This window comes from Scomber japonicus, chromosome 19, assembly GCF_027409825.1.
Source record: "Scomber japonicus isolate fScoJap1 chromosome 19, fScoJap1.pri, whole genome shotgun sequence".
In the NCBI taxonomy this organism is placed as follows: domain Eukaryota; kingdom Metazoa; phylum Chordata; class Actinopteri; order Scombriformes; family Scombridae; genus Scomber; species Scomber japonicus.
This window is the reverse complement of record NC_070596.1, coordinates 21,470,639-21,494,194: the sequence shown is the minus strand read 5'-3', so window position 1 is coordinate 21,494,194 and position 23,556 is coordinate 21,470,639. Positions and strand designations below refer to the sequence as shown.

The 23,556-nt window shown below is 39.7% G+C and overlaps 3 protein-coding genes across 3 annotated transcripts in view; 2 read left to right on the top strand and 1 right to left on the bottom strand.

Moving 5' to 3' along the window:
- Positions 1-893: 893 nt before the first annotated feature.
- Positions 894-2,098, bottom strand: LOC128379856 (beta-1,3-galactosyltransferase 9). The gene is made up of 2 exons (XM_053339496.1): positions 2,066-2,098; positions 894-1,988 (listed from the first exon to the last, which is right to left on the bottom strand). The coding sequence occupies exons 1-2, from the start codon at positions 2,096-2,098 to the stop codon at positions 894-896; spliced, it is 1,128 nt and encodes a 375-aa protein (XP_053195471.1).
- Positions 2,099-3,432: 1,334 nt separating this feature from the next.
- psmd5 (proteasome 26S subunit, non-ATPase 5) lies at positions 3,433-8,878 on the top strand. Its single transcript, XM_053339961.1, has 10 exons — positions 3,433-3,676; positions 4,145-4,289; positions 4,365-4,478; positions 4,559-4,687; positions 5,082-5,191; positions 5,310-5,452; positions 6,371-6,562; positions 7,116-7,225; positions 7,332-7,472; positions 7,559-8,878. Exons 1-10 carry the CDS (start codon positions 3,504-3,506, stop codon positions 7,814-7,816), a joined length of 1,515 nt encoding a protein of 504 aa, XP_053195936.1. The 5' UTR covers positions 3,433-3,503; the 3' UTR covers positions 7,817-8,878.
- A 3,817-nt stretch (positions 8,879-12,695) lies between these two features.
- kcnt1a (potassium sodium-activated channel subfamily T member 1a) overlaps positions 12,696-23,556 on the top strand; it is a 28,950-nt gene continuing 18,089 nt past the window's right edge. Inside the window, exons 1-3 of the mRNA XM_053339759.1 lie at positions 12,696-12,862; positions 17,387-17,551; positions 23,029-23,108. Of these exons, the coding sequence (XP_053195734.1) occupies positions 12,696-12,862; positions 17,387-17,551; positions 23,029-23,108 (412 nt within the window). The remainder of the gene's footprint in view (positions 12,863-17,386; positions 17,552-23,028; positions 23,109-23,556) is intronic.

Genomic DNA, 23,556 nt, shown 5'->3' with positions numbered 1-23,556 from the left:
TGACATGCCAAAATGTCCTCTGTGGGAAAAAATGTCCATTCCCATTATATCTCCACCTAATCTCAGCCTGGGCAATAGTCTAATCAGCCAGAATAACTGAAAATGCGTGTATGGATGTGCAGGGCTTTTAAAACATGGGGATGACTAGAATCTGTAAAATTCAACTCTGCCAAAACCGTATTTTTATGTAAATTACTGCTTAGTTTAGAGTGGTTTGTTTTCCTTCCTTTTTTTTTCTCAAAACCAAAACATGTCTCACAGCCCTTCTCTGGTAGACCATTTTATTCATGTTTTTGGCAATGTTGCTGTTCGAAGAGGCTGCTCCCGTTTCCCTTATAAAAAATAAACTGATTCATCACAATCAGCCTATTCTTCAAAAATTACTATTTATAAAATATCTTTACTCTCAATCGATGCAATTATTATAAGAGAATATTGCTGACCATTAATCCAGAACATATAATCTTACAATCATCTGATTCTGTGGAAAAATAAGCATAATAATTGAGTTTTATTGACTTCATGTCATTCAGATGCAATATGCAAAATTCATTCAAAGAAAAAAGGCCTGTTTCCTGTACCCTGTTAGAAGTAGGATTTGTAATGAAATGTTATTTATATAAATCTGAAACTGTGGAACAAACAAAGTTGTATCTTTTCTTATAATAGTTATCTATGTTGTCATACAAAACCACTTTGAGATTAACACAGATCTATCTATCAAACCTATGTGCACATGGACAACAAACCTATTTTCTTTTTTTAATTTCATTGCCACTTCCTTTTAGCCTCTTTTTCAAACACACTCAAGAGCTAATCACACACACACACACACACACACACACACACACACACACACACACACACACACACACACACAGTAAACCATCGGATCAATCTTGACCCTGGGAGTTGAAGAAAGACAGTTTATCCAGGTATGTGAGGGCCTTGCATGTCACCAGGCCATAGTAGGTCTTTAACAGTGAACATCTTCCACCCTTCTGCCCCAAATCTGCCCATATTGTCTCCAGCTCCTGACTCTTCATTCCTGCTGAGCTGAACAGATAGCGATAGCAGCAGGCGTTGTAGCGGATGTGTTTTCTTCCTGAGAACCTGGCACTGTGTGTTGGTGCCACACCAGCCTTCTGAGCACAAAGGCCAACAAAAACATCAGCTGGTACAGGTGCCCGGACCGCTGCAGATGCCACATACACTTTTCGGACTACATCCTGCGATAGAACATAGGCTGTTCCATCACAGTATTCAGGCAGGTACTTCTCAGGGTAGAGAGCTGGGGGCAGGTAGCTGGGGCTGGAGGGGTTCCTGTCAGGGGAGTCTCTCTGGATCACTCTGCCTAGGTAAAGGTCCTCGGGGTGCCTGTGTAACCCGAGCAGGTAGCCTCCGATTGCAGGGAGGTTAACAAACACAGAGTCTTGGGTCAGCAGAACAAAGCGTGCCACAGGACAGAATGTGACCACCCAGCGGAGTGCCAGCACTGTCCTCTCTGTTGGACCACGGAGGGACGAATCAGTCACAGCATGACCCTGAACCATGTCCCCATGTCGGTCAGACTCTCTCATGAGGGCTTCTTGTGCAGTGGAAGTCGGAGTTGATCCTAAGAAAAACAATATCTGCACCGGGAAACCTTGGATGTGTGTTTGGTTGGCCCATGTCCTCCTGATTGTGTTTCTCTGGGTGATATTAGCTGGTGAGCTGAAGATAAGAGTGAGCAAGAAGAGGTCAGAGTTTCTGCAGGCATTAGGGTTAGGGATGGGGTAGGCTTGAGACACATTCTCCCTGGCGTTGCTCAGGTCCAGTTTCCTTGCTTTCTCCCTTACATCAACAACCGCACCATCTGTGTAGATGCCAGGTGTAGGCTGCAGGAGGTACTCCTCAACAAGGTCAGCCCCAAACAACAGGGCATGGAAGAGCAGCACATTGAAGAGGAGGAAACACCACTGGTGGGTACGCAGCTTGCACAGAGAGAACTGGAGCATGAGACAGAGAAAGAGAATGAATTTCCATAAAGGTCAAACTAAAACTCATAAACAAAAGAACACTTTACCTGCATGACACCTTGTTGTTTCTCCGTGGGCATTGGCCTTTTGGATCAGAGAACTTCCCGCTGTTGTCAGTTCTACAACAACACTAGCTGACAGACAGGGTTTCCACTTTCATGAAACTCTAGCAACATGTAACCCTGCACCCCAACCCTGAGTCACATGCCTCATGAAGAGGAGAGCGTTCTGTGTCATACTGTATCCCCTCATGGAATCACATTTCAAACTTTAATGTTTAATTTACTTTCTTCTTTCTTTTCCTCATATGCCTTATGTGTATATCTAAATCTATACATGTAAAAATGTCTTCATGTTCCTTTGGACGTTAATATTGAATAGGTGGTCAATCATTCATATTTGCATGGTAACACAAAGACTGAATTCACCTTTTCAATGGAAATTTGCTGGCTCTGTACCTCAAAGACAGATTATGAGAAAGAGGGTTTTCACCGAACTTCTAAAACATAAATAATTGGTCTATTGATATTTATTGTTTAATATTATGCATTTCAGTGTTGTAAGTCTTCCAGGTGATGCTGCAGTAGGTTTACCTACTACGTATATACTGTTAAGTAATTAAACTTACCCATGCATCATGTATAGTCATTAGCTTATATAAAAAATTAAGTAATGAAAATCAAATCTATAGACACTGAACACAATGCATAGACAATTTACATGATTTGTGCATTTTTTTGTCACTATGCCACTCCTCTCCTCTTCTCCTTTTCCTCTTTATTTCTCCCTCTTCTCCTTCTTTCTGTCTTCTCCCTTTTGCTCTCTTTCCCTTAAGCCCAATCAGTCAAGGCAGATTGCTGCCCACCTAGAGCCTGGTTCTGCCTGAGGTTTCTTCTCATTAAAGGGGAGCTTTTCCTTGCCGCTGTCACCAAGTGCTTGCTCATGGGGGAATGTTGGGTCTATTTTAAATTAAATTGAGATGAATTTTGTTGTGATTTGGCGCTAGATAAATAAAGACTGGTTAATTGATTGATTGATTGATTGATTGACTGACTGATTGATTGATCGACTGATTGATTGTGTACCAGTACCGACTCTTAAAGTACAACTTTGTAGCCCTTACTGAGGTAGAATTGTGAGTTCCTAAAGTCTACAGCCTCTTTGTAGTAAAAACAAGAAGAAAAAAAGAGGAGGAACGTATTTAACAAAAAACTTAGGGAGCATTGATGGGTGTCAAGTCGTTGTAAAATGTGTTTTAACTATAAATTGTAGTGGACAAGTTGAAAGAATATCCGAAATAAAGGACTTATCGTAAATCAATCGTACCTCCGCTTTTAGCCCAGCAGGTGGCAGTAAGGCGCCGTAACGTTGGATATCAACCGCGTCAATGACGTCGAGTAAGAAGAAGAAGAAAAAGAAGTCACGTTTGACAATAGGCGGACACCCGGACACATATGTCGGCACTTTCCCCAAACACTAGAAACTATGACTGCCACTATAGAGAGTTTACTGGAGGAAATCTCCCAAGTTGAAGACCCAGTTGAAGAGCTGCAGAGTTTAAAAACAGCCCTGTTATCGATCCCGCTCAGCGCCGTGAGAGACTCAGTGAGCGGACAGCGTTTGGATGTTATATTCACTCTCTTAAACTCCAGTGAAAGGTTGGTTTGATGCTATGTTTGGCAAAGTCTGTGACATTATCTGATGAGTCACTCTGTTGAACAGCAGGTAAACATAATTGTAGGGTGAGTTAGTTAGCTAAACAGGCTACATTTGATCTGTGCAAGCCAGCTAAGTGGCTACAGTTCAGTTGACACGTTTTCTGCTGTTTAAGGAATATTCTCCAGATTATCGAATTTAAGATTAAACAACATGTGAAAATGAAAGTGCTGACTAATATATTTTAGGTGTTTGAGGATGTTTATAGACGTGCAAGGAAACACAGCCGTTCAAGTTGTGGGCAATGGGTGGAGGACACTGACAATTCCTGCACCTTTGTCCTCAAACACCCCAAATCTAAAGCTGTAAACACTTCATTGTCATTATCTACAGAGACAATGTCTATATTGTAAGCCAAACAAAAAAAACAAAAACAACTTTTAAGCTGCTAATATGATCTGTTTTCACAGGGAGCAGGTTGAGCTGTGTGTGGACATCCTTGAACGCATCTTAATGGCTCTCAGCCCTTTGCACTTGGCCCAGAACTACAGAGCAGAGCTGCAGGGAGGTTTGACCCATCCTGAAGAAATTGTTAAGATACTGGCTTTGACACAGGTAAGCAACTCACACAGAAAAATGGTACCAAAAAAAGAGCAATCATATTAAGTATTTTTTGTTTTTCACTGTCAGATTGGTCGAATGGTAGAGCATGCCGAAGCTGCCACAGAAATACTCAACAACCAGGAAGTTCTTCGAGGAGTGATCCAATGCATCAGAGAAGAGAAGATAGCTGTGGCCAAGCAGGTAATGACACACACACTGTCATTTTCCCTCATGGCATCACAAATCTATATAGTGTGTGCATTAACTGTTCTGTTCTGCAGGCCATCCAGTCCTTGTCCAAACTGAGTCACTCCAAACCTGGTTTAGACAAACTGTTCCACAGCGACCTGCTGGAAGTTATGAAGGATGTGATGGCCACAAGTGACATCATCAGATACAGAATATATGAGGTACGTTCACATATGTCTTGTTGTGGTTGATGATGTGAGAGCAGCAACCTTTTTCTGACATGCAGCTTTGTCAGTGACATTTATTTTTGAAGAAATCAGTGGGCAGTATGTCAGAATGTGGGACTTTGATTTTTGATTTATGTCAGCTGAGCTTGTAAGCATGCACACAGAGACAGCTGAATGACTTGAAGCTTTTTTTTTTTCTTGCTGCAGTCATCACAGCTTCTGTAGCTGCCTGTGCACACTACATCACTCATTTCATGGAAAGATTTAGTTTATTCCGAATCTCTGTTGTTTCTGTTTTTGCTCTCTGATATATCTCATAATATATGTATGTGTTTTATGTAGTTCATATAAAACAAGTAGACTGACTTGTTCTTATTTGCGCCTGCAGCTGGTGGTGGAAATCTCGTCTGTGTCTCCCATCTCCCTCGGTTACTGTGCCAACAGCAGCTTCATTTCTCAGCTGCTTGGAGAACTGACAGGAGATGATGTATTAATAAGGTAATATGATGCTGTCTGGAAGTACCTGAAACTTTACTTGACTAACTCTCTCCTACTTTCACCGCATAACCCTAAGTGGCTTTACTTCTGTGTCTGTTTTTTTTATCTTTTTTTTCAGGGCCACAGCCATTGAGATGGTGACAACTCTAGCCCACAGTCTGCATGGCCGGCAGTACTTGGCCCAACAGGGTATAATGGACAAGGTCTCCAACATGATTAGAGGAGCGGAAACTGACCCATTTTCCTCCTTCTATCTTCCAGGTGAGTCACCTTAGAAAATCCTGACAGTCCTATCTAATTCCTTCTGCTGAAGTCAGTTGAAAACATACTAAAGTTTAGATTAAAGGTTCTATATGTAGGAACCGTAAAGCTTGCATGCTCGGAGTGTGAGACTATTGCAGGTCCACTGCTGTACACACAAACACATACAGAGGCTACTGTACATTGTGGCTGCTGACTGGTGAGAGCGTATCTGCACTGCCCAACCTGCAAAAATATGCGTTCATCAACCACCCAAACCTGACCCGACCTGCAAACCACCAACGTTTATTTTTACAAATTGTGTTTACAAAACACTGGTAGGCCCAGTGAGCTGTGGCTGGGGAGCGACATGCTGTGTCTGGTGACCAACAGTCTGTGGCTGGGAAACAATGTGCTCTGGCCGAGGAGCAACAAACTGTGACTAAAGAGCAACGCACTGCGGTTTTGTTGTGAAATGTATGCTTATTACTACCAACAGAAAAAAAAAAAGGGGGTAAGTTATGTTCTGCTTTTGCTCTCTGTAGCTTGTTTTCTGCAGCATTGGTCGATGAAATAATGTTTTAGCCGTGTGTGCTCGGGAGTGGGCGACTGGTCATTGTGGCAGTGTTTTGTTGTGAAATGTGTCATGACCAATGGGGACAGCTACCTGAGTCATAACACCATTTCGGGAGCACGCAAAACATCACATCCTTTGAATTGTCATGGAAAATCCTGCGTGGGTAATTCAAATAGACAGTCCACAGGCTGTTACAGAAAACCATGAAAGTCGGGAAGCTCACAATTTACATTAGTACCCATGTCACTCATTGACAATAAAAAACAATTAATACATAATTTGCTTCACAATCCTACATATAGAACCTTCAAGTGTTGTTTTAATTGGATTGTTTGATGTTTTATTATTCACCCACACTGCAGGTTTGGTGAAGTTCTTTGGGAACCTGGCCATTATGGACAGCCCCCAACAGGTTTGTGAAACCTACCCGGTCTTTCAGAACAAGGTGTTTGAGATGGCTATGGACCCAGACCCTGTGATGATCGGAGTGGCCCTTGATACTTTGGGCTTACTTGGAACTACCGTGGAAGGGAAGCAGGTCCTGCAGAAAACAGGTTAGATCGTTGTTTGTATAATTTGATGTTTTATAATTACACTGTTGAAAACCTCTACTCTTCACTTTTCATCAGATTATAAGATGTGGGAAACACCACAGGGAAATATCTTCAGTAAACAGAATGAATCTGATCTGTGATAAACAGTGCAATCAAATAGCATATTTTTTTCTTATTTTGATGAATAATGCATTAGGTTCACATTTATACGATACCGACACACCCATATGTAAATTTAAAGAACTACTGATGGCTGTCGGTACATGATGTGAAAAGATTCGACTCTAACTCAGTTCCACAGATTCCACAGCTAAAACTAGTGTGATACTTCAGCAGTCTGAATCAAACAATATCAATCTTTATTTATATAGTGCCAAATCACAACAAAAGATGTTTCAAGGCACATTACACAGAGCAGGTCTAGACTCCCTAATTTAATATAAAGAGACCCAACATTCCCACATGGGCAAGGACTTGGCGACAGTGGCAAGTGCACTTACTATTTCAGCTGATGTCTTGTGGTCCTATGTACTTTTTCTCTGTGCGTCACCAGGAGAAAAATTTAAGGCAGTATTGTTAAGAATGAGCCAGCTGGCCAGCTCCGGAGCTACAGATCTCAGAGTGCGCAGCCTGGAGGCCATATCACAACTGCTCACTCTGCAGGTATGTGTGTGCACACATAAGGAATTTCTAGTGTCTTTAAAAGTCGTCAAGAGACATATGTCCTAGCTTACGCAATACATTTTTTGATTTCTGATATTTTTTCCAGCCAGAGCAGCAGACAGAAGACCTGTTGGCCCTGACTGAGTCCTGGTTCCGCCTTTTGTCTAACCAACCCATAGACATGATTCATAACATCAGCACTCAGCCGTTCCCGGAGCTGCATTGTGGGGCTCTGCGGATATTCACTGTGAGTGTAGAGCAGGTTCATATCGCTGACATCAACATCAGTTGGGTGATAATTATCATCAATGAATATTTGTGTGTGTTTTCCAGGCCATTTCCACACAGCCATGGGGTCAGAAGTTAATGATCAGCAGTCCTGGTTTCATGGAGTTCATTTTGGATCGTTCAGCGGGTCAGACCAAGGAGGCCAAAGATGCCAAGTTTGAACTGGTGGGGTCACTTGTGAGTTCATCAACAGCAGCAACAATACTGGGTAGCCAGCATTACATCCGTCTAAAGACCTACCTGAAAGAAGGACCGTACTATGTTTCAGCAGTGGCTGCAGTCGGCACCGAAGGAGCTGACTGATTCAAACAAACTCACTTACATTTACTTACATTTTACATCACTTACATTTTATGGGTCTTTAATTCATGCTTAAGTAGTGGTTAAGGGACTGAATATTCTAATTATGAGTTAACATATCATACACTGCAATAATAAACTAATTCTCTAATAAATAGTTCAGGACAAGAGGGGAAATAGCTCAATTTGTTCAAATCAACATTTTTCAATCTTCAGCAATATTTAATAACTTTATCATCTCAAGTGCAGCCAGAAATGTTCATTCATAACTGATGGTTTAAGTATTTTGAACCAATTTAGAAACAATTGAGAAATTCATTACTTATATAATTATCCATTACTTGCTTGAGACTTCAGTGGCTCCTTTGTTAGGTTGTTTTTCTCACATAAATATATTTGTCAGGCTTTTCTGAAAGGACATTAAAATATGAAATGTCATCATCATCAGTCTTTTTACTTCCTGAGTAAATCTAGTATTGTTGTAAAATAAATGTTATGTTTTTTAATGCTAAGTTAAAGTTCGAAACATAAAACTATATTTTTTCTAATTAGGAATTCGCTACAAATGTGAAAGAAAAAGTGACAATAATCTAAGCAAAGGGATTTTATTAGTAGAACATCAATATTAGGAGCCCCCTTAAACACACATAAACCACAACGTGCATCATGGGTGCATTCTGAAAGTCCATGCACAAAAAAAAGAACTTGGTGCCATCATAGCAAATGAAGAATCACCATAAAAAGATACAACTGACTGTTGTACTAAATCTCCACATTGTGTAACAAACAACATCCACATGATATGTTAACACGTGTTTAGTTATTGTATCTTTACCACGTACTTAAGCAATAGTTAAAGAGCCACCAGTGTGTACATTTTTACTCTCAGATAGTTAACTTATACAGAAACATTCACACCATCCTGTATCTTTCATACCAAACAGGACTCGACCAAACATACAAGCTAAGACCCCAGTTCTTCAAATCCATAAGATGTTGATTTCAATTTTTTGTGTCAAAAATATTTTTGTTTACTAAAATGCTTCTTTATTAAACGTGATGCATCCTGACCATGGATGTGTTTGTTTATTTTTGTTGGCAAAGTGTCACAAGAATAACATTTTTTGTTGTACCTAATAAAGTGATCATTTTGTAAGTCATGATGTGAGAGGGTTAGGGCAGAAATATTTATTCTGCTTGCTTAAAAATAGTCTTGTGCCTATATCAGATCATTTCTTAATATTCTATAACAAAAGAAACCTGAGTGGTTTGATGGAAGCTGAAGTATTATGTGTCCAAAACATATTTCTCTGCATACATCTGGCTCTTCCAATACACCTCATGGAGAATTATCTATGTGAAGCATTGCTGCTTTAGATTTACTTTAGGCATTTTCAGTGTTCTGGCTGCAAGCTGTTCACTGATAAGCAGTGGAGGGGTCGAGCTCAGAGGAGGCAGCAGGTGGCTTTCAGACACCAGATGGAGACAGTCATAGGGGGAAAGGTCCAGCTTCTAAATAAATATATAACATAGTTTATTGACCCCTTCTCAGATATACTTTAAGACACATAAAATACTCAGCTTTGAATCATTTGCATCTAATGTGGTCTTTCCTCAATAAATAAGATCAATTACCTCATTAGACACACACTTCTCTTCCTCTCTCTCATTGCAAAATCCAGAGTCCGAAAAGTACATTTTCTGTACATTTTCAGTGTATGTGCACTGGAGGCTTCAGGTTTCCACATCACACTTGTGCAAGTGGCATACTGGACCACGATTATCTTCCAAACTAGTTAAATTGAATGGTAAATGGACTGTACTTATGCAACATTTACAGGAATTTAACCATTCATTCACATTCATACACCGTTGGCACAGCAACGGGAGCAATTTGGGGTTAAGTGTCTTGCCCAAGGACACATCGACATGTGGACTGGAGGAGCCGGGAATCGAACTGCCAATCTTCCAATTGGAGGACGACCTCCTGTGCCACACATCAGACATGTAAGTACATGCTTTTAACTCAAATTTAATGTGAGCAAAAGAAAAACGTTGGTCTTTAGCAGATGAATGTAAAAACAGCCTTCTAGTGTCAAACTCTGCACATCATTCTGCACAATGAAGCTCAAACATCCAACTGGAGGAACGAGAAGCAAAAAACAAGCTTTAGGCTTTTATACAAGCAAGATGAAGCCCTTGAAGTTACAGACAGTGAGCAAAGTTTTATATGTGTGCCTCATTGGGCTCAATTAAAATCTTTAATGATTTACATTTTAAATGATGGTGTTACTTTTTTTAAAGTGAATTTCCATAGGTAATCACAAACAATATTTTTACACCTATATTACATATTTACACTGCCCAATGTAAATGTGATGTGTTGAAATGAATCCCAACATGGATTCATGTAGATATATTTTTTCAACTACATTTTCAACCGAGCTGCTGCCAAAACTAAACTTCTTCTCACAGCCCACCTACGTACAGTATAACCACAGGAATCTCGCATTATATTCATAATCAGAGATGTGACTTTTATCTCACCAGCGGTAAAAAGACTTCAGAAAGACTGACTCAATCCCAAACATCCATCATAACTCCTTAACAACCTGATGCCACCGTTTTCCAGAATGAGTCATATCACCTCTCCCACATCTCCATACTTTCTCCACTTTGCGTCATCAAATGAATAAATAAAAATAAAAATCAAGCCATCAGTCAATCTTTCTCTTCACTTTTTTTAATTTTTTTATTTCTTCTCCTGGCGTTCCTGGGAGTGTAGTGGAAATCATTTGGCTCGATCGTTCTTCTCACATCCATCATCATTTTTATCACTAACACTGGGTGTCAGTGGCCTTCTCCTGAGTAATAAAATTATAACACTCATGTTGCAAAACATTTTTAAGCCCAGCTTGCTTGAAAATGTAATATTCAACTGTTTTTGTGCAGCTCTCAGGATGTGCTGCCATGATCTTTTCTAGTATCATTACACTTTAATATAAACCTTGAGTAAAGATTATATCATCACTCATTCATAAAATTAGTAAAACTGTGAAATAGTGTGGCAGTGAGTATAATAAATTACAACACTTTGTTAAAGATGACACTAGTGGTTTCCAACCTTTTTGGCTTTTGATATCTTACAAAAAGCAGTGTGTAGGGGGTCACATGTTCAGATGTATAAGAGTTAACAGCTCCACCAAATTTGTACCTCTAAACTTCTCACATGGTCTCATTTCAACAAAACAAAAGTCCAAAAACTGAAAACAGATTTGTGTATCAGAACTTTGTTTTTCTTCGTTCCTCTCCCATAAATCATTTCACAACTCCTCAGATTTATCTAGTGATCCTTTGGGGTGTACCTGACCCCTAGGTTGGGAACCCCTGGACTAAACTATCTAACTGTATATAAAGTAGTTTAAACTAGCTCCACCTTCCACAGCTACAGTAGCATGCTGCTTACACACTAATATCAGTCAGAGGGATCAAACCACTATTTTTACTGTAATACTTTAACTACTTTGTGCTGCTCATACTTATGTACTTTTACTTAAGTAGGATTTTTATCTAAGGCTTTTATTTGTAGTGGAGTGTTTTTACATTGCTGTATTGGTACGTTAACTCAAGTAAAGGATCTTTTCCCACCACCGGTGTAACCTCTTAACCTAAGAACGACCTATTAATCCAATTTAAACTGCTGTCCTCTGCGGTGTGTCACAGAGGGTGGAGCTCCTTCTGGGATGTCTCTGTGTGAAATGTGGGATGTGCTGCTGCTGCTGGGCTGAACACTTAGAGAAGGAAATGTGTGACTTTCAGGTTTTAGCTAACAGATGAGTCATTCTCATACTGATGCATACATAGGCTATCACGTAACTGTGATGTCCGAGATGGGTTTGTTCATTTATTGCGATACCGATTAACAACCTTTAAGTAGACATGCCTGAAGAGTCCGATTTATAATAACTAGAGTAGTCCTCTACCTCTAGTCCTTTGGAGGTAATACGTTGAGTGAGTCAATTTGGCTCAATCTTTGAATGATTTCCTTTTGAATTTTTGGAATCTGAGCATAATGAAAATATTCACATTTGAGAAGCTGGGATCAAAAATATGACTGAAAATGATCCATCGATTACAAGAATGATTGTGAATAACTTCCTGTCAATTGATCAGTTAGCTTATTGCTGCAGCTTTAATTGCTTTTTTTTTTTTTTTTTTTTGCAAGCTCCATACACCTGAATTATGTTATCCATTATGTTGATGTTTGCATGACATGAACAGGATGGCCACAATCAGAGAAACATGTGTACAATTAAACAATATGGCTGCAGATCTTTGTATTATATTAATATTTATATTTATGTATCATCCAGCACATTAGATTGATGAGTTTTGTTCCTGGAAGTCATTGTCTTAATGTCAATGTGTCCATTCAGATTTTATTTCCGGGAGGACTGAAGACACTCAGAGCCTCCAACAGATGGTGCTAATCACTCTCTCATCATCAAGAGTTGGTTGATAATGCAACAGTTATGTCATTAGGTGTACGCGCTACCTCAGGGAGGAAAACTGTCAGCACCGTTATGTTCACACAGCTGAAGACCCATCCTCAGAATAACTCCCCCCTTTACACCTTGTCAGTCTGATTTTTTTCTCTTGCGACTCTAATTATTTCATTTGCACCCTCCAGTTTGTCTTTTTAAGGAGTTCATCAGCCAGTTGTCACTTCGCTTGCAGCCTCTAGTCTGCGTAGGCTGATTAAAAAACTCCATACCTCCAAGATGTACCTGTATAGTTTAGGGAGCGCACAGGGAGATATCACTTTTTTATCTTAAAAAAGGTGCGTCTCTTTCCACTCCTTTTGACAGGAGATCACCCTCCGATGCAATTAACCCAGGAAGACGACTTTATCAAGGAGGACTCAACGCCGACCACCGCAGCTCTCCAGTCGGACGGCAGCGCCGGATCTCCGGCCAAAATGTGCAGTGAATGTTACGTGAATCAATCGTTTGTGAACGATGATGGGACCATGAACAGCCACAAGCCACAGTAAGAGAACAAAAGGCAACAAAAGAAAAGAGAAAGAAGCATATGAGAGTGGAAACTTTAGGTATCCCCGTCATATGCAATGAATAAGTTACTTACTCATATTTCTCCAAGTTATCATTGGAATAATCACTGATAGGCTTTTTAGCTGAAGATTTGTTAATTGTGAAAAGTGCAAACTATCTTTTTAATACACTATGCATAATTTTAAAATGCATATTCCTCATTATCATCATTAATTTTTAGTCTGTTTGCAGAGCTCCATCCACACACTGTCCTCTCATCTCCTGTCACCACTGCTGTGTGTACAGCTGTTCATTGACTTGTTTGCTCTATGTATCTGTCAGCTTTCACTGTTACAGACCAGATAGCCTATTATCTACTGTAAATATGGTTTTAATACAAGCACCAATAATTAACATATTAAACAATCTTTTAAGTGGATTGTACAATGTAAGTACAATGCATCTCTGTCTTCTTTGGAACACATATCTACATATTGTGTTGCAAATGTGCATTGATGGTCCCAAAGAAAGAACACAGATGTGATGTTAAACGACAAATATCTTGTACTTTGTTTTGTTATCTGGACACCTGAAATGATCTGTCAGCTCGTGACTGTTTTTTGTGAGATCTGAGTGGTGCTCTTTGCCACAGGGTTTTGTTAGATGACTGTTTTATAATAAAGTACCCTTCGTCTATTATGGGATAAGTTTGAAAAGGTTAATGGAGGACTGTGCTTAACAAACAGATTGCGATGGAGAGGAAATAAATGGAGAGAGGTGGATGAGAGAAGCAGGAAGGTTTTTCTACACTCACTATATTTGTGAATGACGTGCTGTGTCTCTATAGATTGTATAGTTTATTCTCCTTTGAAAATTTCATGAGAAATTTAAAAACATTAGCTGGTGGTCTTTCAAAATCACTTCATTTGACTAATAATATACAGTACATCTTTTATGTCTATGCAATGAATAATAATTCATCAAACAAGGGTTAGCATTGTTTTAACCAGGTTGTAATGTGCTAAGTTATCATTCTGTTAACTCGGTGTACTCTGCTATGAGAAAAGTGTAAGAATATGAAGGTAGAAACAAACCCATTCATTCCACTCTGGGGTTTATGATTCATCTAATCCCTTCAAGCAACTGACATCAGTTCATCCTTAGAGAGTTTATTCCACTGGGGTCACAAAGGTAACATCTCACTATTTTGTATTTATTTACACATTGCATGTTACTCCAGTTCATGCACTTAAGCTGTAGTTGGATACAGGCTATACGAATTGAGAAAGATGACTCAACATCTGCAGACATTAAGAAAAGGTCAAAACTTGGTGTATGGCTGGACTGTGAATTGTCAGTGTTTGGAATTGTAGTCAGTGTATTATGGGGGATAGTCAGTGGTAGTGTCTATAATGTGAATTCCTGGATATTATGTTCATATGCAATCTTGTGTAGTGGTCCCTGTAATGCAGTATTGTTGAAGTGTAATGAAGTAGCATATCACATAACATGGTTCAACAACGTTTGAATCCAAAAATGCAGTTTTAAATGCAGTTGCGAGGACAGTAGTCTAATTAATATCCATACAGATTTATTTTAATTCTAATTATAACTATTCTAATAATTGGTTAACTCCCCCTGCTCTTTCATCTGTTTATATCTGCGGATGTCTCTCGTTTTTCTAAGACTCACTCTGTATTGAGTGTTTTGTCGGATTGTTATTTTGGGGCGCATGGAGAGCTGCTTTCTCTCTGCGAGCTCCCGCTGTTGGTCTCGGCTCGGATGCAGCCGAAGCCGCGCGAACCAGCGTTGGAGGTGCAGCAGCCCCGCAGGCAGGCGCACCGAGCACCGGGTGAGCTGCAGACATCATCCTGAGGAGCGACATCCAGACGGAACCGAGGCCGCGGATCTCACACACCGGGTCAGCCGCAACAGCGCCTCCGCACGCTCCTCCAACAGTCGCGCAATCATGGCGTGGGAGTCCGGGTGCAGACCGAGGTAGGGCTTCTGCTGCAGATACATTTGGAATGAGTCAGTGAGTGGCACAGCTGTAAACGACCCCTGAGGACGTAATAGAAAACAGTTTTGCGCTGTATCATTTTGAAAGAGCAACAGCCAATGGGTAAACTCCAACACTCAACTGGCTGACCAATGGCGTAACTTCATCACTCAGCGACTCGTGATATTCATGTGGTATCTGAATAATGGGGGGAAATAGAATTCCCCTCTGGGAAAATGTGCCTTTAAGTCATAACAACTTGGACATTTGATTCAAATTTTGGTAGGCTATGCAGCTTGCTGAAAGCTGATGGCATTCAGAAACATGGCCAACAAAAGTAAATGTTTGGTTGATGGCAAGAAACATTTTACTAATTTATGTGTTGCACAATATTAATAGGCTAATAGTAATGGTATGAGGTTGTGACTGTCTTCACTTCCGACCACTATGCAAAAGTAAAGACAAAATATCTCCACTCCGAGAGCTGGCATCTTGCCTGTGTGATATCATTTGGAGCCATAGCCTGCATACCAAGTCTTTGACCTGAATTAGTTAGAAAAGTTATTTATTATACCCTGATAAGGTAAAGCAATATTTAAGTGGTTTTAGAGTAATATGTACTGTTGTGACAAGTCTGCAACAAAATATCTTGTAGTGTCCATGGTTCCACATTACAACTTAAATAGTCACAAACATAGATTGTGGAAAAACATAGCCGGGTTCTGAAGCCTGAATTTGTCATTTTGACTGTCGCCATCTTGGATTTTTGGGGCCAGAAGTGACTATGTTTGGACGAGAGGGTGGATCTCACACTAGTGCTAGTGACTACCTTGGTTAGCATGGTGCATTTACAGTCCATAGTTAACTGGGATAATGCTTATACTAATGTTAATGTTTGCCAAAGTAGGAAAAAGGCTTTCATCCTTAAAACAATTGTACTTACTGTTAAAACTGAACATCCAGTTCCTGCAAGTTTCTTTTAGTACAACTAAACACTGAGGCAACCACAATTTTACAATTAACTTTCATGAACTGAAAACACACTGAAATAGAAATGGCTACACCTACACTCAGTGAATCTGAGGTTACACCATAGTTATGTTACATAAATAACATAGTTGCTGTGGTAGAGACTTAATCATAATGATCATAATATTGCCACGACCTAAAGCATAACCTGCTTTATCATCAAATTTAAATGAAATGGGATCATAATTTATCAAATGAATAACGTGGACTTGAGTGATTGAGACCAGAAACTCATTAGGAAAGTTTTTACTGAGGTTGTAAATCAAATGAGAAGTAGAGTCATTTTCTCATAGATTAGTTACTTTTTCCCCCCTTTTTTGAGTCAGTAGAGTTTCGTGTTTGTGTCTCAGTGGATAGTGTTTTTCCTTTCAGCTGCAGTGGAAGGGTCATAACAGAAAGAGGGAAACTGGCACTAGAAAGATTAATTTGAACAGCTGAAGCTTCACATTAGCTGCAAGTAAACAGACAGAGGGCTGTGGAGTTTGTCCCCCATCACTTACATCAAAGTCCATCAAGAAAGGGTCTCTGATGTGCTGGTATGAACAGGAGGAATCATTGCAGCAAGAAAAAACATGCCATTGTTCATTTGGACACATGACAGACTCGAAAAATTGTGAACTTGAAATTGTGAGTCCTGGATTAATGTTTATATGGTTTTTTGATGTCTGCCTTAAACTGAATGATAGCATGTGCTGAGATCTTCACATCTCAAAATGAATGGTAAAGGTAGTGGGCATTGACTCTTAAGTCCACACCTTGAACAGATTTATTATGAGAAACAAAAAAAAATATGGACAGTATGAGTCTAAAAAACAAATCTAATGTGTCAGCTAATAAAGGTAAAACCGTAAAATCAAGTTGTGGTCTGTAAGAGACACAGATTCTATTATTTTATTTTTTTTTTGCTCTACTATCGTCTATTAGCATATCTAACTTTCACTAGAGTGCATGGAAATATCTGCCTCTGCTTGTTATACAGGTTATCTGCTTTAATGGGCACACATATACATGTATACTTACAGTATTGTAAGTATATATGTATACTGTATTTATGCCTGCATCAGCCCCAGGGTAATAAAACAGTTAGTGTGCATGGTGTATTTGATCAACATATGCTTGGCTGGTTCTGCTTTTTATCCTCTGCATGATTTCTGGAAGGTGTTTAAACAGCTCTTATTACAGAGCAAGCTGCAAACACATGGGTAAAGAGGTTAATTACATGGGCAGTCACCAAGGCTCAGTGTGCAGTAGATCATTTTCTTGGCAGGGGTAAAATGGCACAGTACCTTGTTTCTGTTTTCCATATGTGCATGTGCGTTCCTTTATTAGCATTATCAGTATACCACCTGCACTCCTCAATCCCATCTTTCCTTTCCTTGCTTCTTCTTCTTATGCTTCTTATTCCTTTTAAACTTTCCCAGTTCTTGCAGTTCCCTTCACTTTTTGTTTTGCTTTTCAGTTCCCTTCCTGACTTTTCTCCTCTCCCAACCCCAGCTCCTCTCCAGCACCACTCCAGACCAACAGCAACAACAGTGGGGTTATTTTGGACATCTCCACCCTTCAGATGGAGGAGCAGGAGAGTGAGGTGCCTCCGCTGCCGCTCCGCTTCCGCTTCAGAGACCTGCTGCTCGGGGACCAGAGCTTCCAGAATGATGACAGGTAGGGAGCACCGTGGACGTGGAGACAAATTGCAATTAACGGAAAGTAGGCTGAGCTTGCATGGGCTGAGATGGAAACATTGGAACTCATAAGAAGTTGTTGTTGTTTGTGATAGTTAAAAGTAAAGGGAAAAAAAGTTAAATTGTGACATGTATATCAAATCATTAGATCAATGCAAATATAGTCAAATTACTGTAAACATTTTAAAGCTGAATGGAAAATCAGTTTGTTGGTTAACAGAGGATTATTCTGCAACTATTTTTTGATAATGAATTAAACATATCAGTAATTTATTTAAGCACAAAAACTGAATATATCACGACTTCCAGCTTGACAAATTGCTGGTTTTATTAGAATTCTGTGACAGCATATTGAAAAGCTTTTAGTTTGGATCTGAAGACACAACCATGGGTGGTTTTTCACTATTTTCTGGTATTTCATCAACCAACATGATTAGAGATAATGAAAAAAATAATTGTTAGTTACAGCTTTGAAACACTTCAAAGAAGGAACACATTTGTATGTAGTGGCTCATGGTATTTGTCATCAAGCTGCTTTATAGTCCTTATTTTTATATTGATCCTGCTTTGTTTAAAGTAGCGGCTGCTGTTCCTCTTTTTTGATGCCGCTTGTCTGCGTTGTCTGCCATATTTTTCACATTTTTTTCTCTGGAATATGACAAAAAAGCTTTAATTTGACAAATCTGATGTAATGTCATTACAGCTCTGTTAGTTAACCCATATTGCCTTTGAAAAGTCACCTATCAGAGCAATGAATGCCAGAAGTCTTTTACAGCTGACAGGTAATGGTAATTGAAACTCAACCCCATACGCAGAGTGCTGTCTATTGTCTAAAACCTTAGCATTATAAAGCAACGTACGCAAGGTCAGTTTGAAGTGTTCTATAACTCTTTTAAGGTGTAAGTGTTTTTTTGTAAGTGGTGCTTCGGTTGCTGTCAGGCTTGAAAGAGGAAATGAAGCCAGAAATAAAGCTGCGCCTGGGGTGCTATCCATGGTGCTGAAAAAGAAAAAATGAAGCTCTGTGGTTTTGAAGAGAAGTTGTGAAGTAGGCTTGGTGTGTGTGTAATAATGTATTTGAATCTTTATGGAAACATATTTTTCCCACAAGAATATTGTCACCTGATTCACAAGAAGAATTCACCACCAGTCCCTCTGCTATCTACCTTTCCTCATCCATACACTCTCCTCTTTTCCCTTTGTGGCTATACTTAACTGGGCTTCATGAGAAGAGCAGTATCACCCTTCTGTTTTACTAAGATCTGCTCCATTTGTTTGATGATCCAAAATGTTCTTACAGCAGGGATTTAGATAGCTTCTGCTTCTGAAAGTCTAAACAAATAATCAAAAAATAACTTTAAACAGGACATGTGTCCCTTTTTGCTTTCATTGCAGTTGTTTTTTGAAGAGCACTGAATTCACAATGTAGATCAGATAATTCTGCACTCACATTTGATATTTATTCAGTACATAATCTGGGGTGTGCCAGATGGACCTCAGGAGAGCGATGATCAAAAGTCATTATAGATTTGATTGGAGCACCAGCAAGCCTCTGAGGCTGCCATGCTGTTTATAATATTTGACATGTCTATTTGACGAGGAAAATCACAAGTTCCGCCAGTGCTTTCAGTCAAAGGTGACCTTTCCCCAGCCGTCCTGTCAACAAGTGCTGTTTTCTCCTCGATAAGGCTGTCTACATTTTCAGCTCTTAATTTAGACTGATCATTTTTTTCTGTTCCATCCCCACAAATGAACCTGTCTTCTGTCCCTGCTAGATAGTATTGTTGGAGGTGACTGATGCACCTTGTTAAGATTTCCAGTGGTCAGCCTGCAGGTCTGGTGTAGCAGCTGTCTTTGAACTAACAAATGTCACTGGTCACATCTGCCCAGAAGTCATCCATCAAAGATTCCCTTTCTAATAAGACAGACATGCATGAGAAGAAACACACAATCTCATATACATAATATCAGCCTTGATTGAAGTGATGCAGTCTTTCTCTGAGGCTCCACTCTGTCATTTGTACTCTCTCCTGTTTCATAATAACATCTGTTCCTCAACCTTCTGTCCATTTAAATACCTTCATTGTTTCCATCTAAGCAAAGCCTTTGTGAGCTAAAGTTAGCAATATATGAATGCTTGTGTAAAGGTCTTCACATGGAAGCAGGAAAGTCAATTTGTGCGGGGCTTTAGCAGCGTGGGCGAAGGGGTTCAAGTAGAGTGGCCTCTTTCTGTGTTTTCAAAAAGCACTGACTCATGCAGGAGGTCGCCTATTAATTACTACTTCAAGCTCTTCAGATTTAGAGAAGACAAAAAAGGTGGGAGGGATGCAGAAGAGAGAGTGACACAGTCAGAGAACAGTGTCACATACAATGTTCTTGATTGTTTTCTTGTCTGCATTTTCTTCCCAAACCCAAGGGAAAGGATCTTTTTTGTTTCTGTTGCTGTCTTCTGTCACTTAAGATGCCAGACCTTCTACATCAACAGAACAGAGAGCCCCCCCCCCCCCTCCTGTTGCTTTCTCTTCACAGAGGAGCTCAAACAGACAGACAGACAGCACATGCCTTCAGGCTTTGTAGGCTATAAGTCATGAGGACTTCAGATGACTCATTCCAAACACTTAACACTGACATGCTGCAACTGTTAAATCTTTATAGAGGCTAGTGCACCACATGCTGCCACCTGCAAAAAAAAAGAACAAATCATTCCTCATCTGAATCCATCTGGCCATTCCTCCAGTTTGTCACAATGAATGTTTACAGCTTTGTCAGGAGCTGCAGTGCTGCTGGAGAGGACCATGCTGCAACAGCATCAGTTAGGGTTATTCCTGTCATAGCAATGTTGCTGTGGCAACAGGCCCGCGCACGAGAGAGAAAGAGAGAAAAAGAGAGAGATATTGTATAAATTTCTAAAAATATTACAAGAAGTTACTCATAAATAAATGATTCATCAAATCCCGCTTGCCTCTGATTTTGTATTCTATAGAACCTCTTCCAAATCAGCGTGTTTGAATTCATTATTTTTTCTCTAAACATTACATGCTGCTGCTAACAGAGTTAGTGCTGTGTTATTTTAGAGCTGCGGGGAGGCGCGTTGGCAAAGAGTCTTTATAATGTAGAGTAACCGCACGACGCAGCTACAGGTGTGCTACACAATGGATCCGAAGATCGTCATTCCAACCTGGGTCAACCCGTCCGTGGGCACTTGGAGGTCGGACACTTTTGGTAGTGATGCCGGGCAGAGGTAGGGTCACATGTTGCAGAGACCACACGTTTTCTTGACATGTGCCCATGATGTCCTTATGTCAGTGGAGTGAACAGGATGTGCTGAATGAGAAGCGAGGAAAACAACACAGTGAGGCTTCTTTAATGATTTCTTTTGTGTTTTTTCATTGTGACAAATGTGCCATTTGCAGATGAAGGATGGAAGAAGCAAACAACGCGCGCTCTAACCAATTTAATAAGCGCGCGCAAAAACTGCCTAGAGCCACAGAAATACCTGCGTGTATATTTATTGTAGTCACAAGAGCCTGAAAGTCATTTGTTTAATGCATTAACTGAAACACCTGTTGGATTATAAATCAGGGCTACGACTAACGACTGTCATCATCGACTGATTATATTTTCTCAATTCATCCACTAATAGTTTGCTGCCAACCTCCTATTTGACTTGTTTGTCTTGTTTCAAAACCTAGAGATTTACCTCAATGGAAGTCTAAGAAAACCAGCAAATATGCACACTTAAGAAGCCACAAACATCTATGTGCAAAGCATTTAGACACATTGGGAAATAGTTTTTCTGTCAATTGTATAACTGATTAATGTTTTAACTGTAACATGAAGTATTTGAAAATCGGGCTGCAACTGATTACAGTATTTATTGTGTTTCTCTCTCAATTAATTGATGAATCTTTTGGTCTATTAATTGTCAGAATGGTGAATAGAGTTGATCACAGTTTTTTAAAGCCCATCTGCTCATTGCTTGTTGTTTCCAATCAACAACTAAAGATATTCAGTTTACTATCACATACTGTACAACAATAACAATAGTTATTGCTGTAATAGTCCCTGTTAATTTTCGGGCTATCGACTAATCTGTCCATTAATCAGCTAATGCCAAAACTATTATTATCATAGTCAATATCCCTGATTATATTGTAACTTTTTTTGATTAGACAAACGGGTCTCATCAGTAGTTGATGAACCCCTCCAGAGGAATTGATTTGATCAAAGCAAGCATTTCAAAAATATTGTTCTTGCAGAACTTGCTCTGTTGCAATTAGACATCTGAAAAGATTTAATTACTCTCAGAGCTGTGCGTCTTCTTCTGAAACTCTGATGTGACTCCACAGTGACTGATGTCAGACCACTTTAGCCAGTAATTGGGTGCTCAACAGGAGCTGATTAAGAGTCATTACTTGCACTATTATGTGCATGTGTTTTTGTGTATGTGTTGTGGGGGTGGATTGAGGGGTGACACAGAGAGAAATATGTAGGACCCTCATATGTGGCAGCCAGCTCTCAGTTGAAGTGCTTACACCATCTCTGCCCTGTTGCCGACCAGATGTGACAGCTGTTTTCACATCTCATCATAGAGGATTTTTCTTTTGCTGTTCTCTCTTTCATCTCTGAAGGGCTTTTTTCAGTCTTTACAGTTACACAGATCTGAAATAGCTGTTTCAATGCACACTGAAAAATGTCATTGTGCATTTAACAACCCACACCGCCTTGCAAACCTTCCAGCCACATGCCAAAACTTGGGATTTATGTTGCAGCAGCAACACAGCCTCACAAGCTTTCACTCTTTCCCACATTCGTCTGATCTCTCTTATGCCTGCACTTCCTCTTTAATTTGTCCCTGTGTGCACTCCCTTCTGAATGTGGTACTGTCAAAGTTACATTAACAGTGTCAGGATATAGCTTGAGTTGTCATGCTACCTGCTGTCTCTAACTTTTTGCTTTTCCTTCCTGTGTTTCTTGCTTTGTGTTACAAATGAACATCCAACACATTGTTGCAAACTGAATCTAATTATATCTTTTCAAAATGCACGAGGAAATATTTCTTTACTTATTTTTACCCCTTTTCTTCTTTCCAAAAAGAAGTTAACAGTCACTTGTACCTTTTGAAATGGCATAGAAGCAACAACAACAAAAAAAGCCTAATGATGAATTAATTAATTAATTTTCAGTGATTTTTTGATGATAGTTGCTCATGTAACAGCTGCTCTTTTTTCACCTTCGCTTTAAGCTGCATGACCTGGAGTAACTGTGTATTGTAATTGGGAACACAATCAGAGATAGATAATAATTACCTAACTCTCTGCAGGCAGGTGATTAGACAAACAACATTATTAATATTCATGCCATGTAAAATTTGATACTTTAATAATGGATTTGAAAAACATCTGCAAGGCTCTCTCTGTGTGTGCTGCTGATGGTCACTCTCCTTCTGCTCCCTGTTAGAGTGCAGGTCGAGTTTTATGTGAATGAAAACACCTTCAAGGAGCGCCTGAAGCTTTTCTTCATCAAAAACCAAAGATCAAGTAAGTGGATAGTGAGTTGGGCCATGTTCCCCTCCCTTAACTGACTGTTGCACAATTCAAAGAGGCTATTAAAGGACAAAACAACAGAAGCAACAGCTGTAAACTTGTGCTTAATGAGAAACAGATGCATACAGTGCATTCATAAAGTACTCAGAGACATTCACATTTTTCACTTTTTGTCATGTTGCAGCCATATGTTAAAATAATTGAAACTGACATTTTCCACTCAGTCTAGTCAGTACCCTGTAATGACAAAGTGGAAACAGGATTTTAGAAATGTTTGCAAATTTATTAAAAGGGAAAAACTGAAATATCACATTGACATAAGTATTCAGATCCTTTACTCAGTATTTAGTTGGAGCACCTTTTGCAGGGATTACAGCCTCAAGTCTTCTTGGGTATAATGCAACAGGCTTTGCATGCCTGGATTTGGGGATTTTCTGCTCTG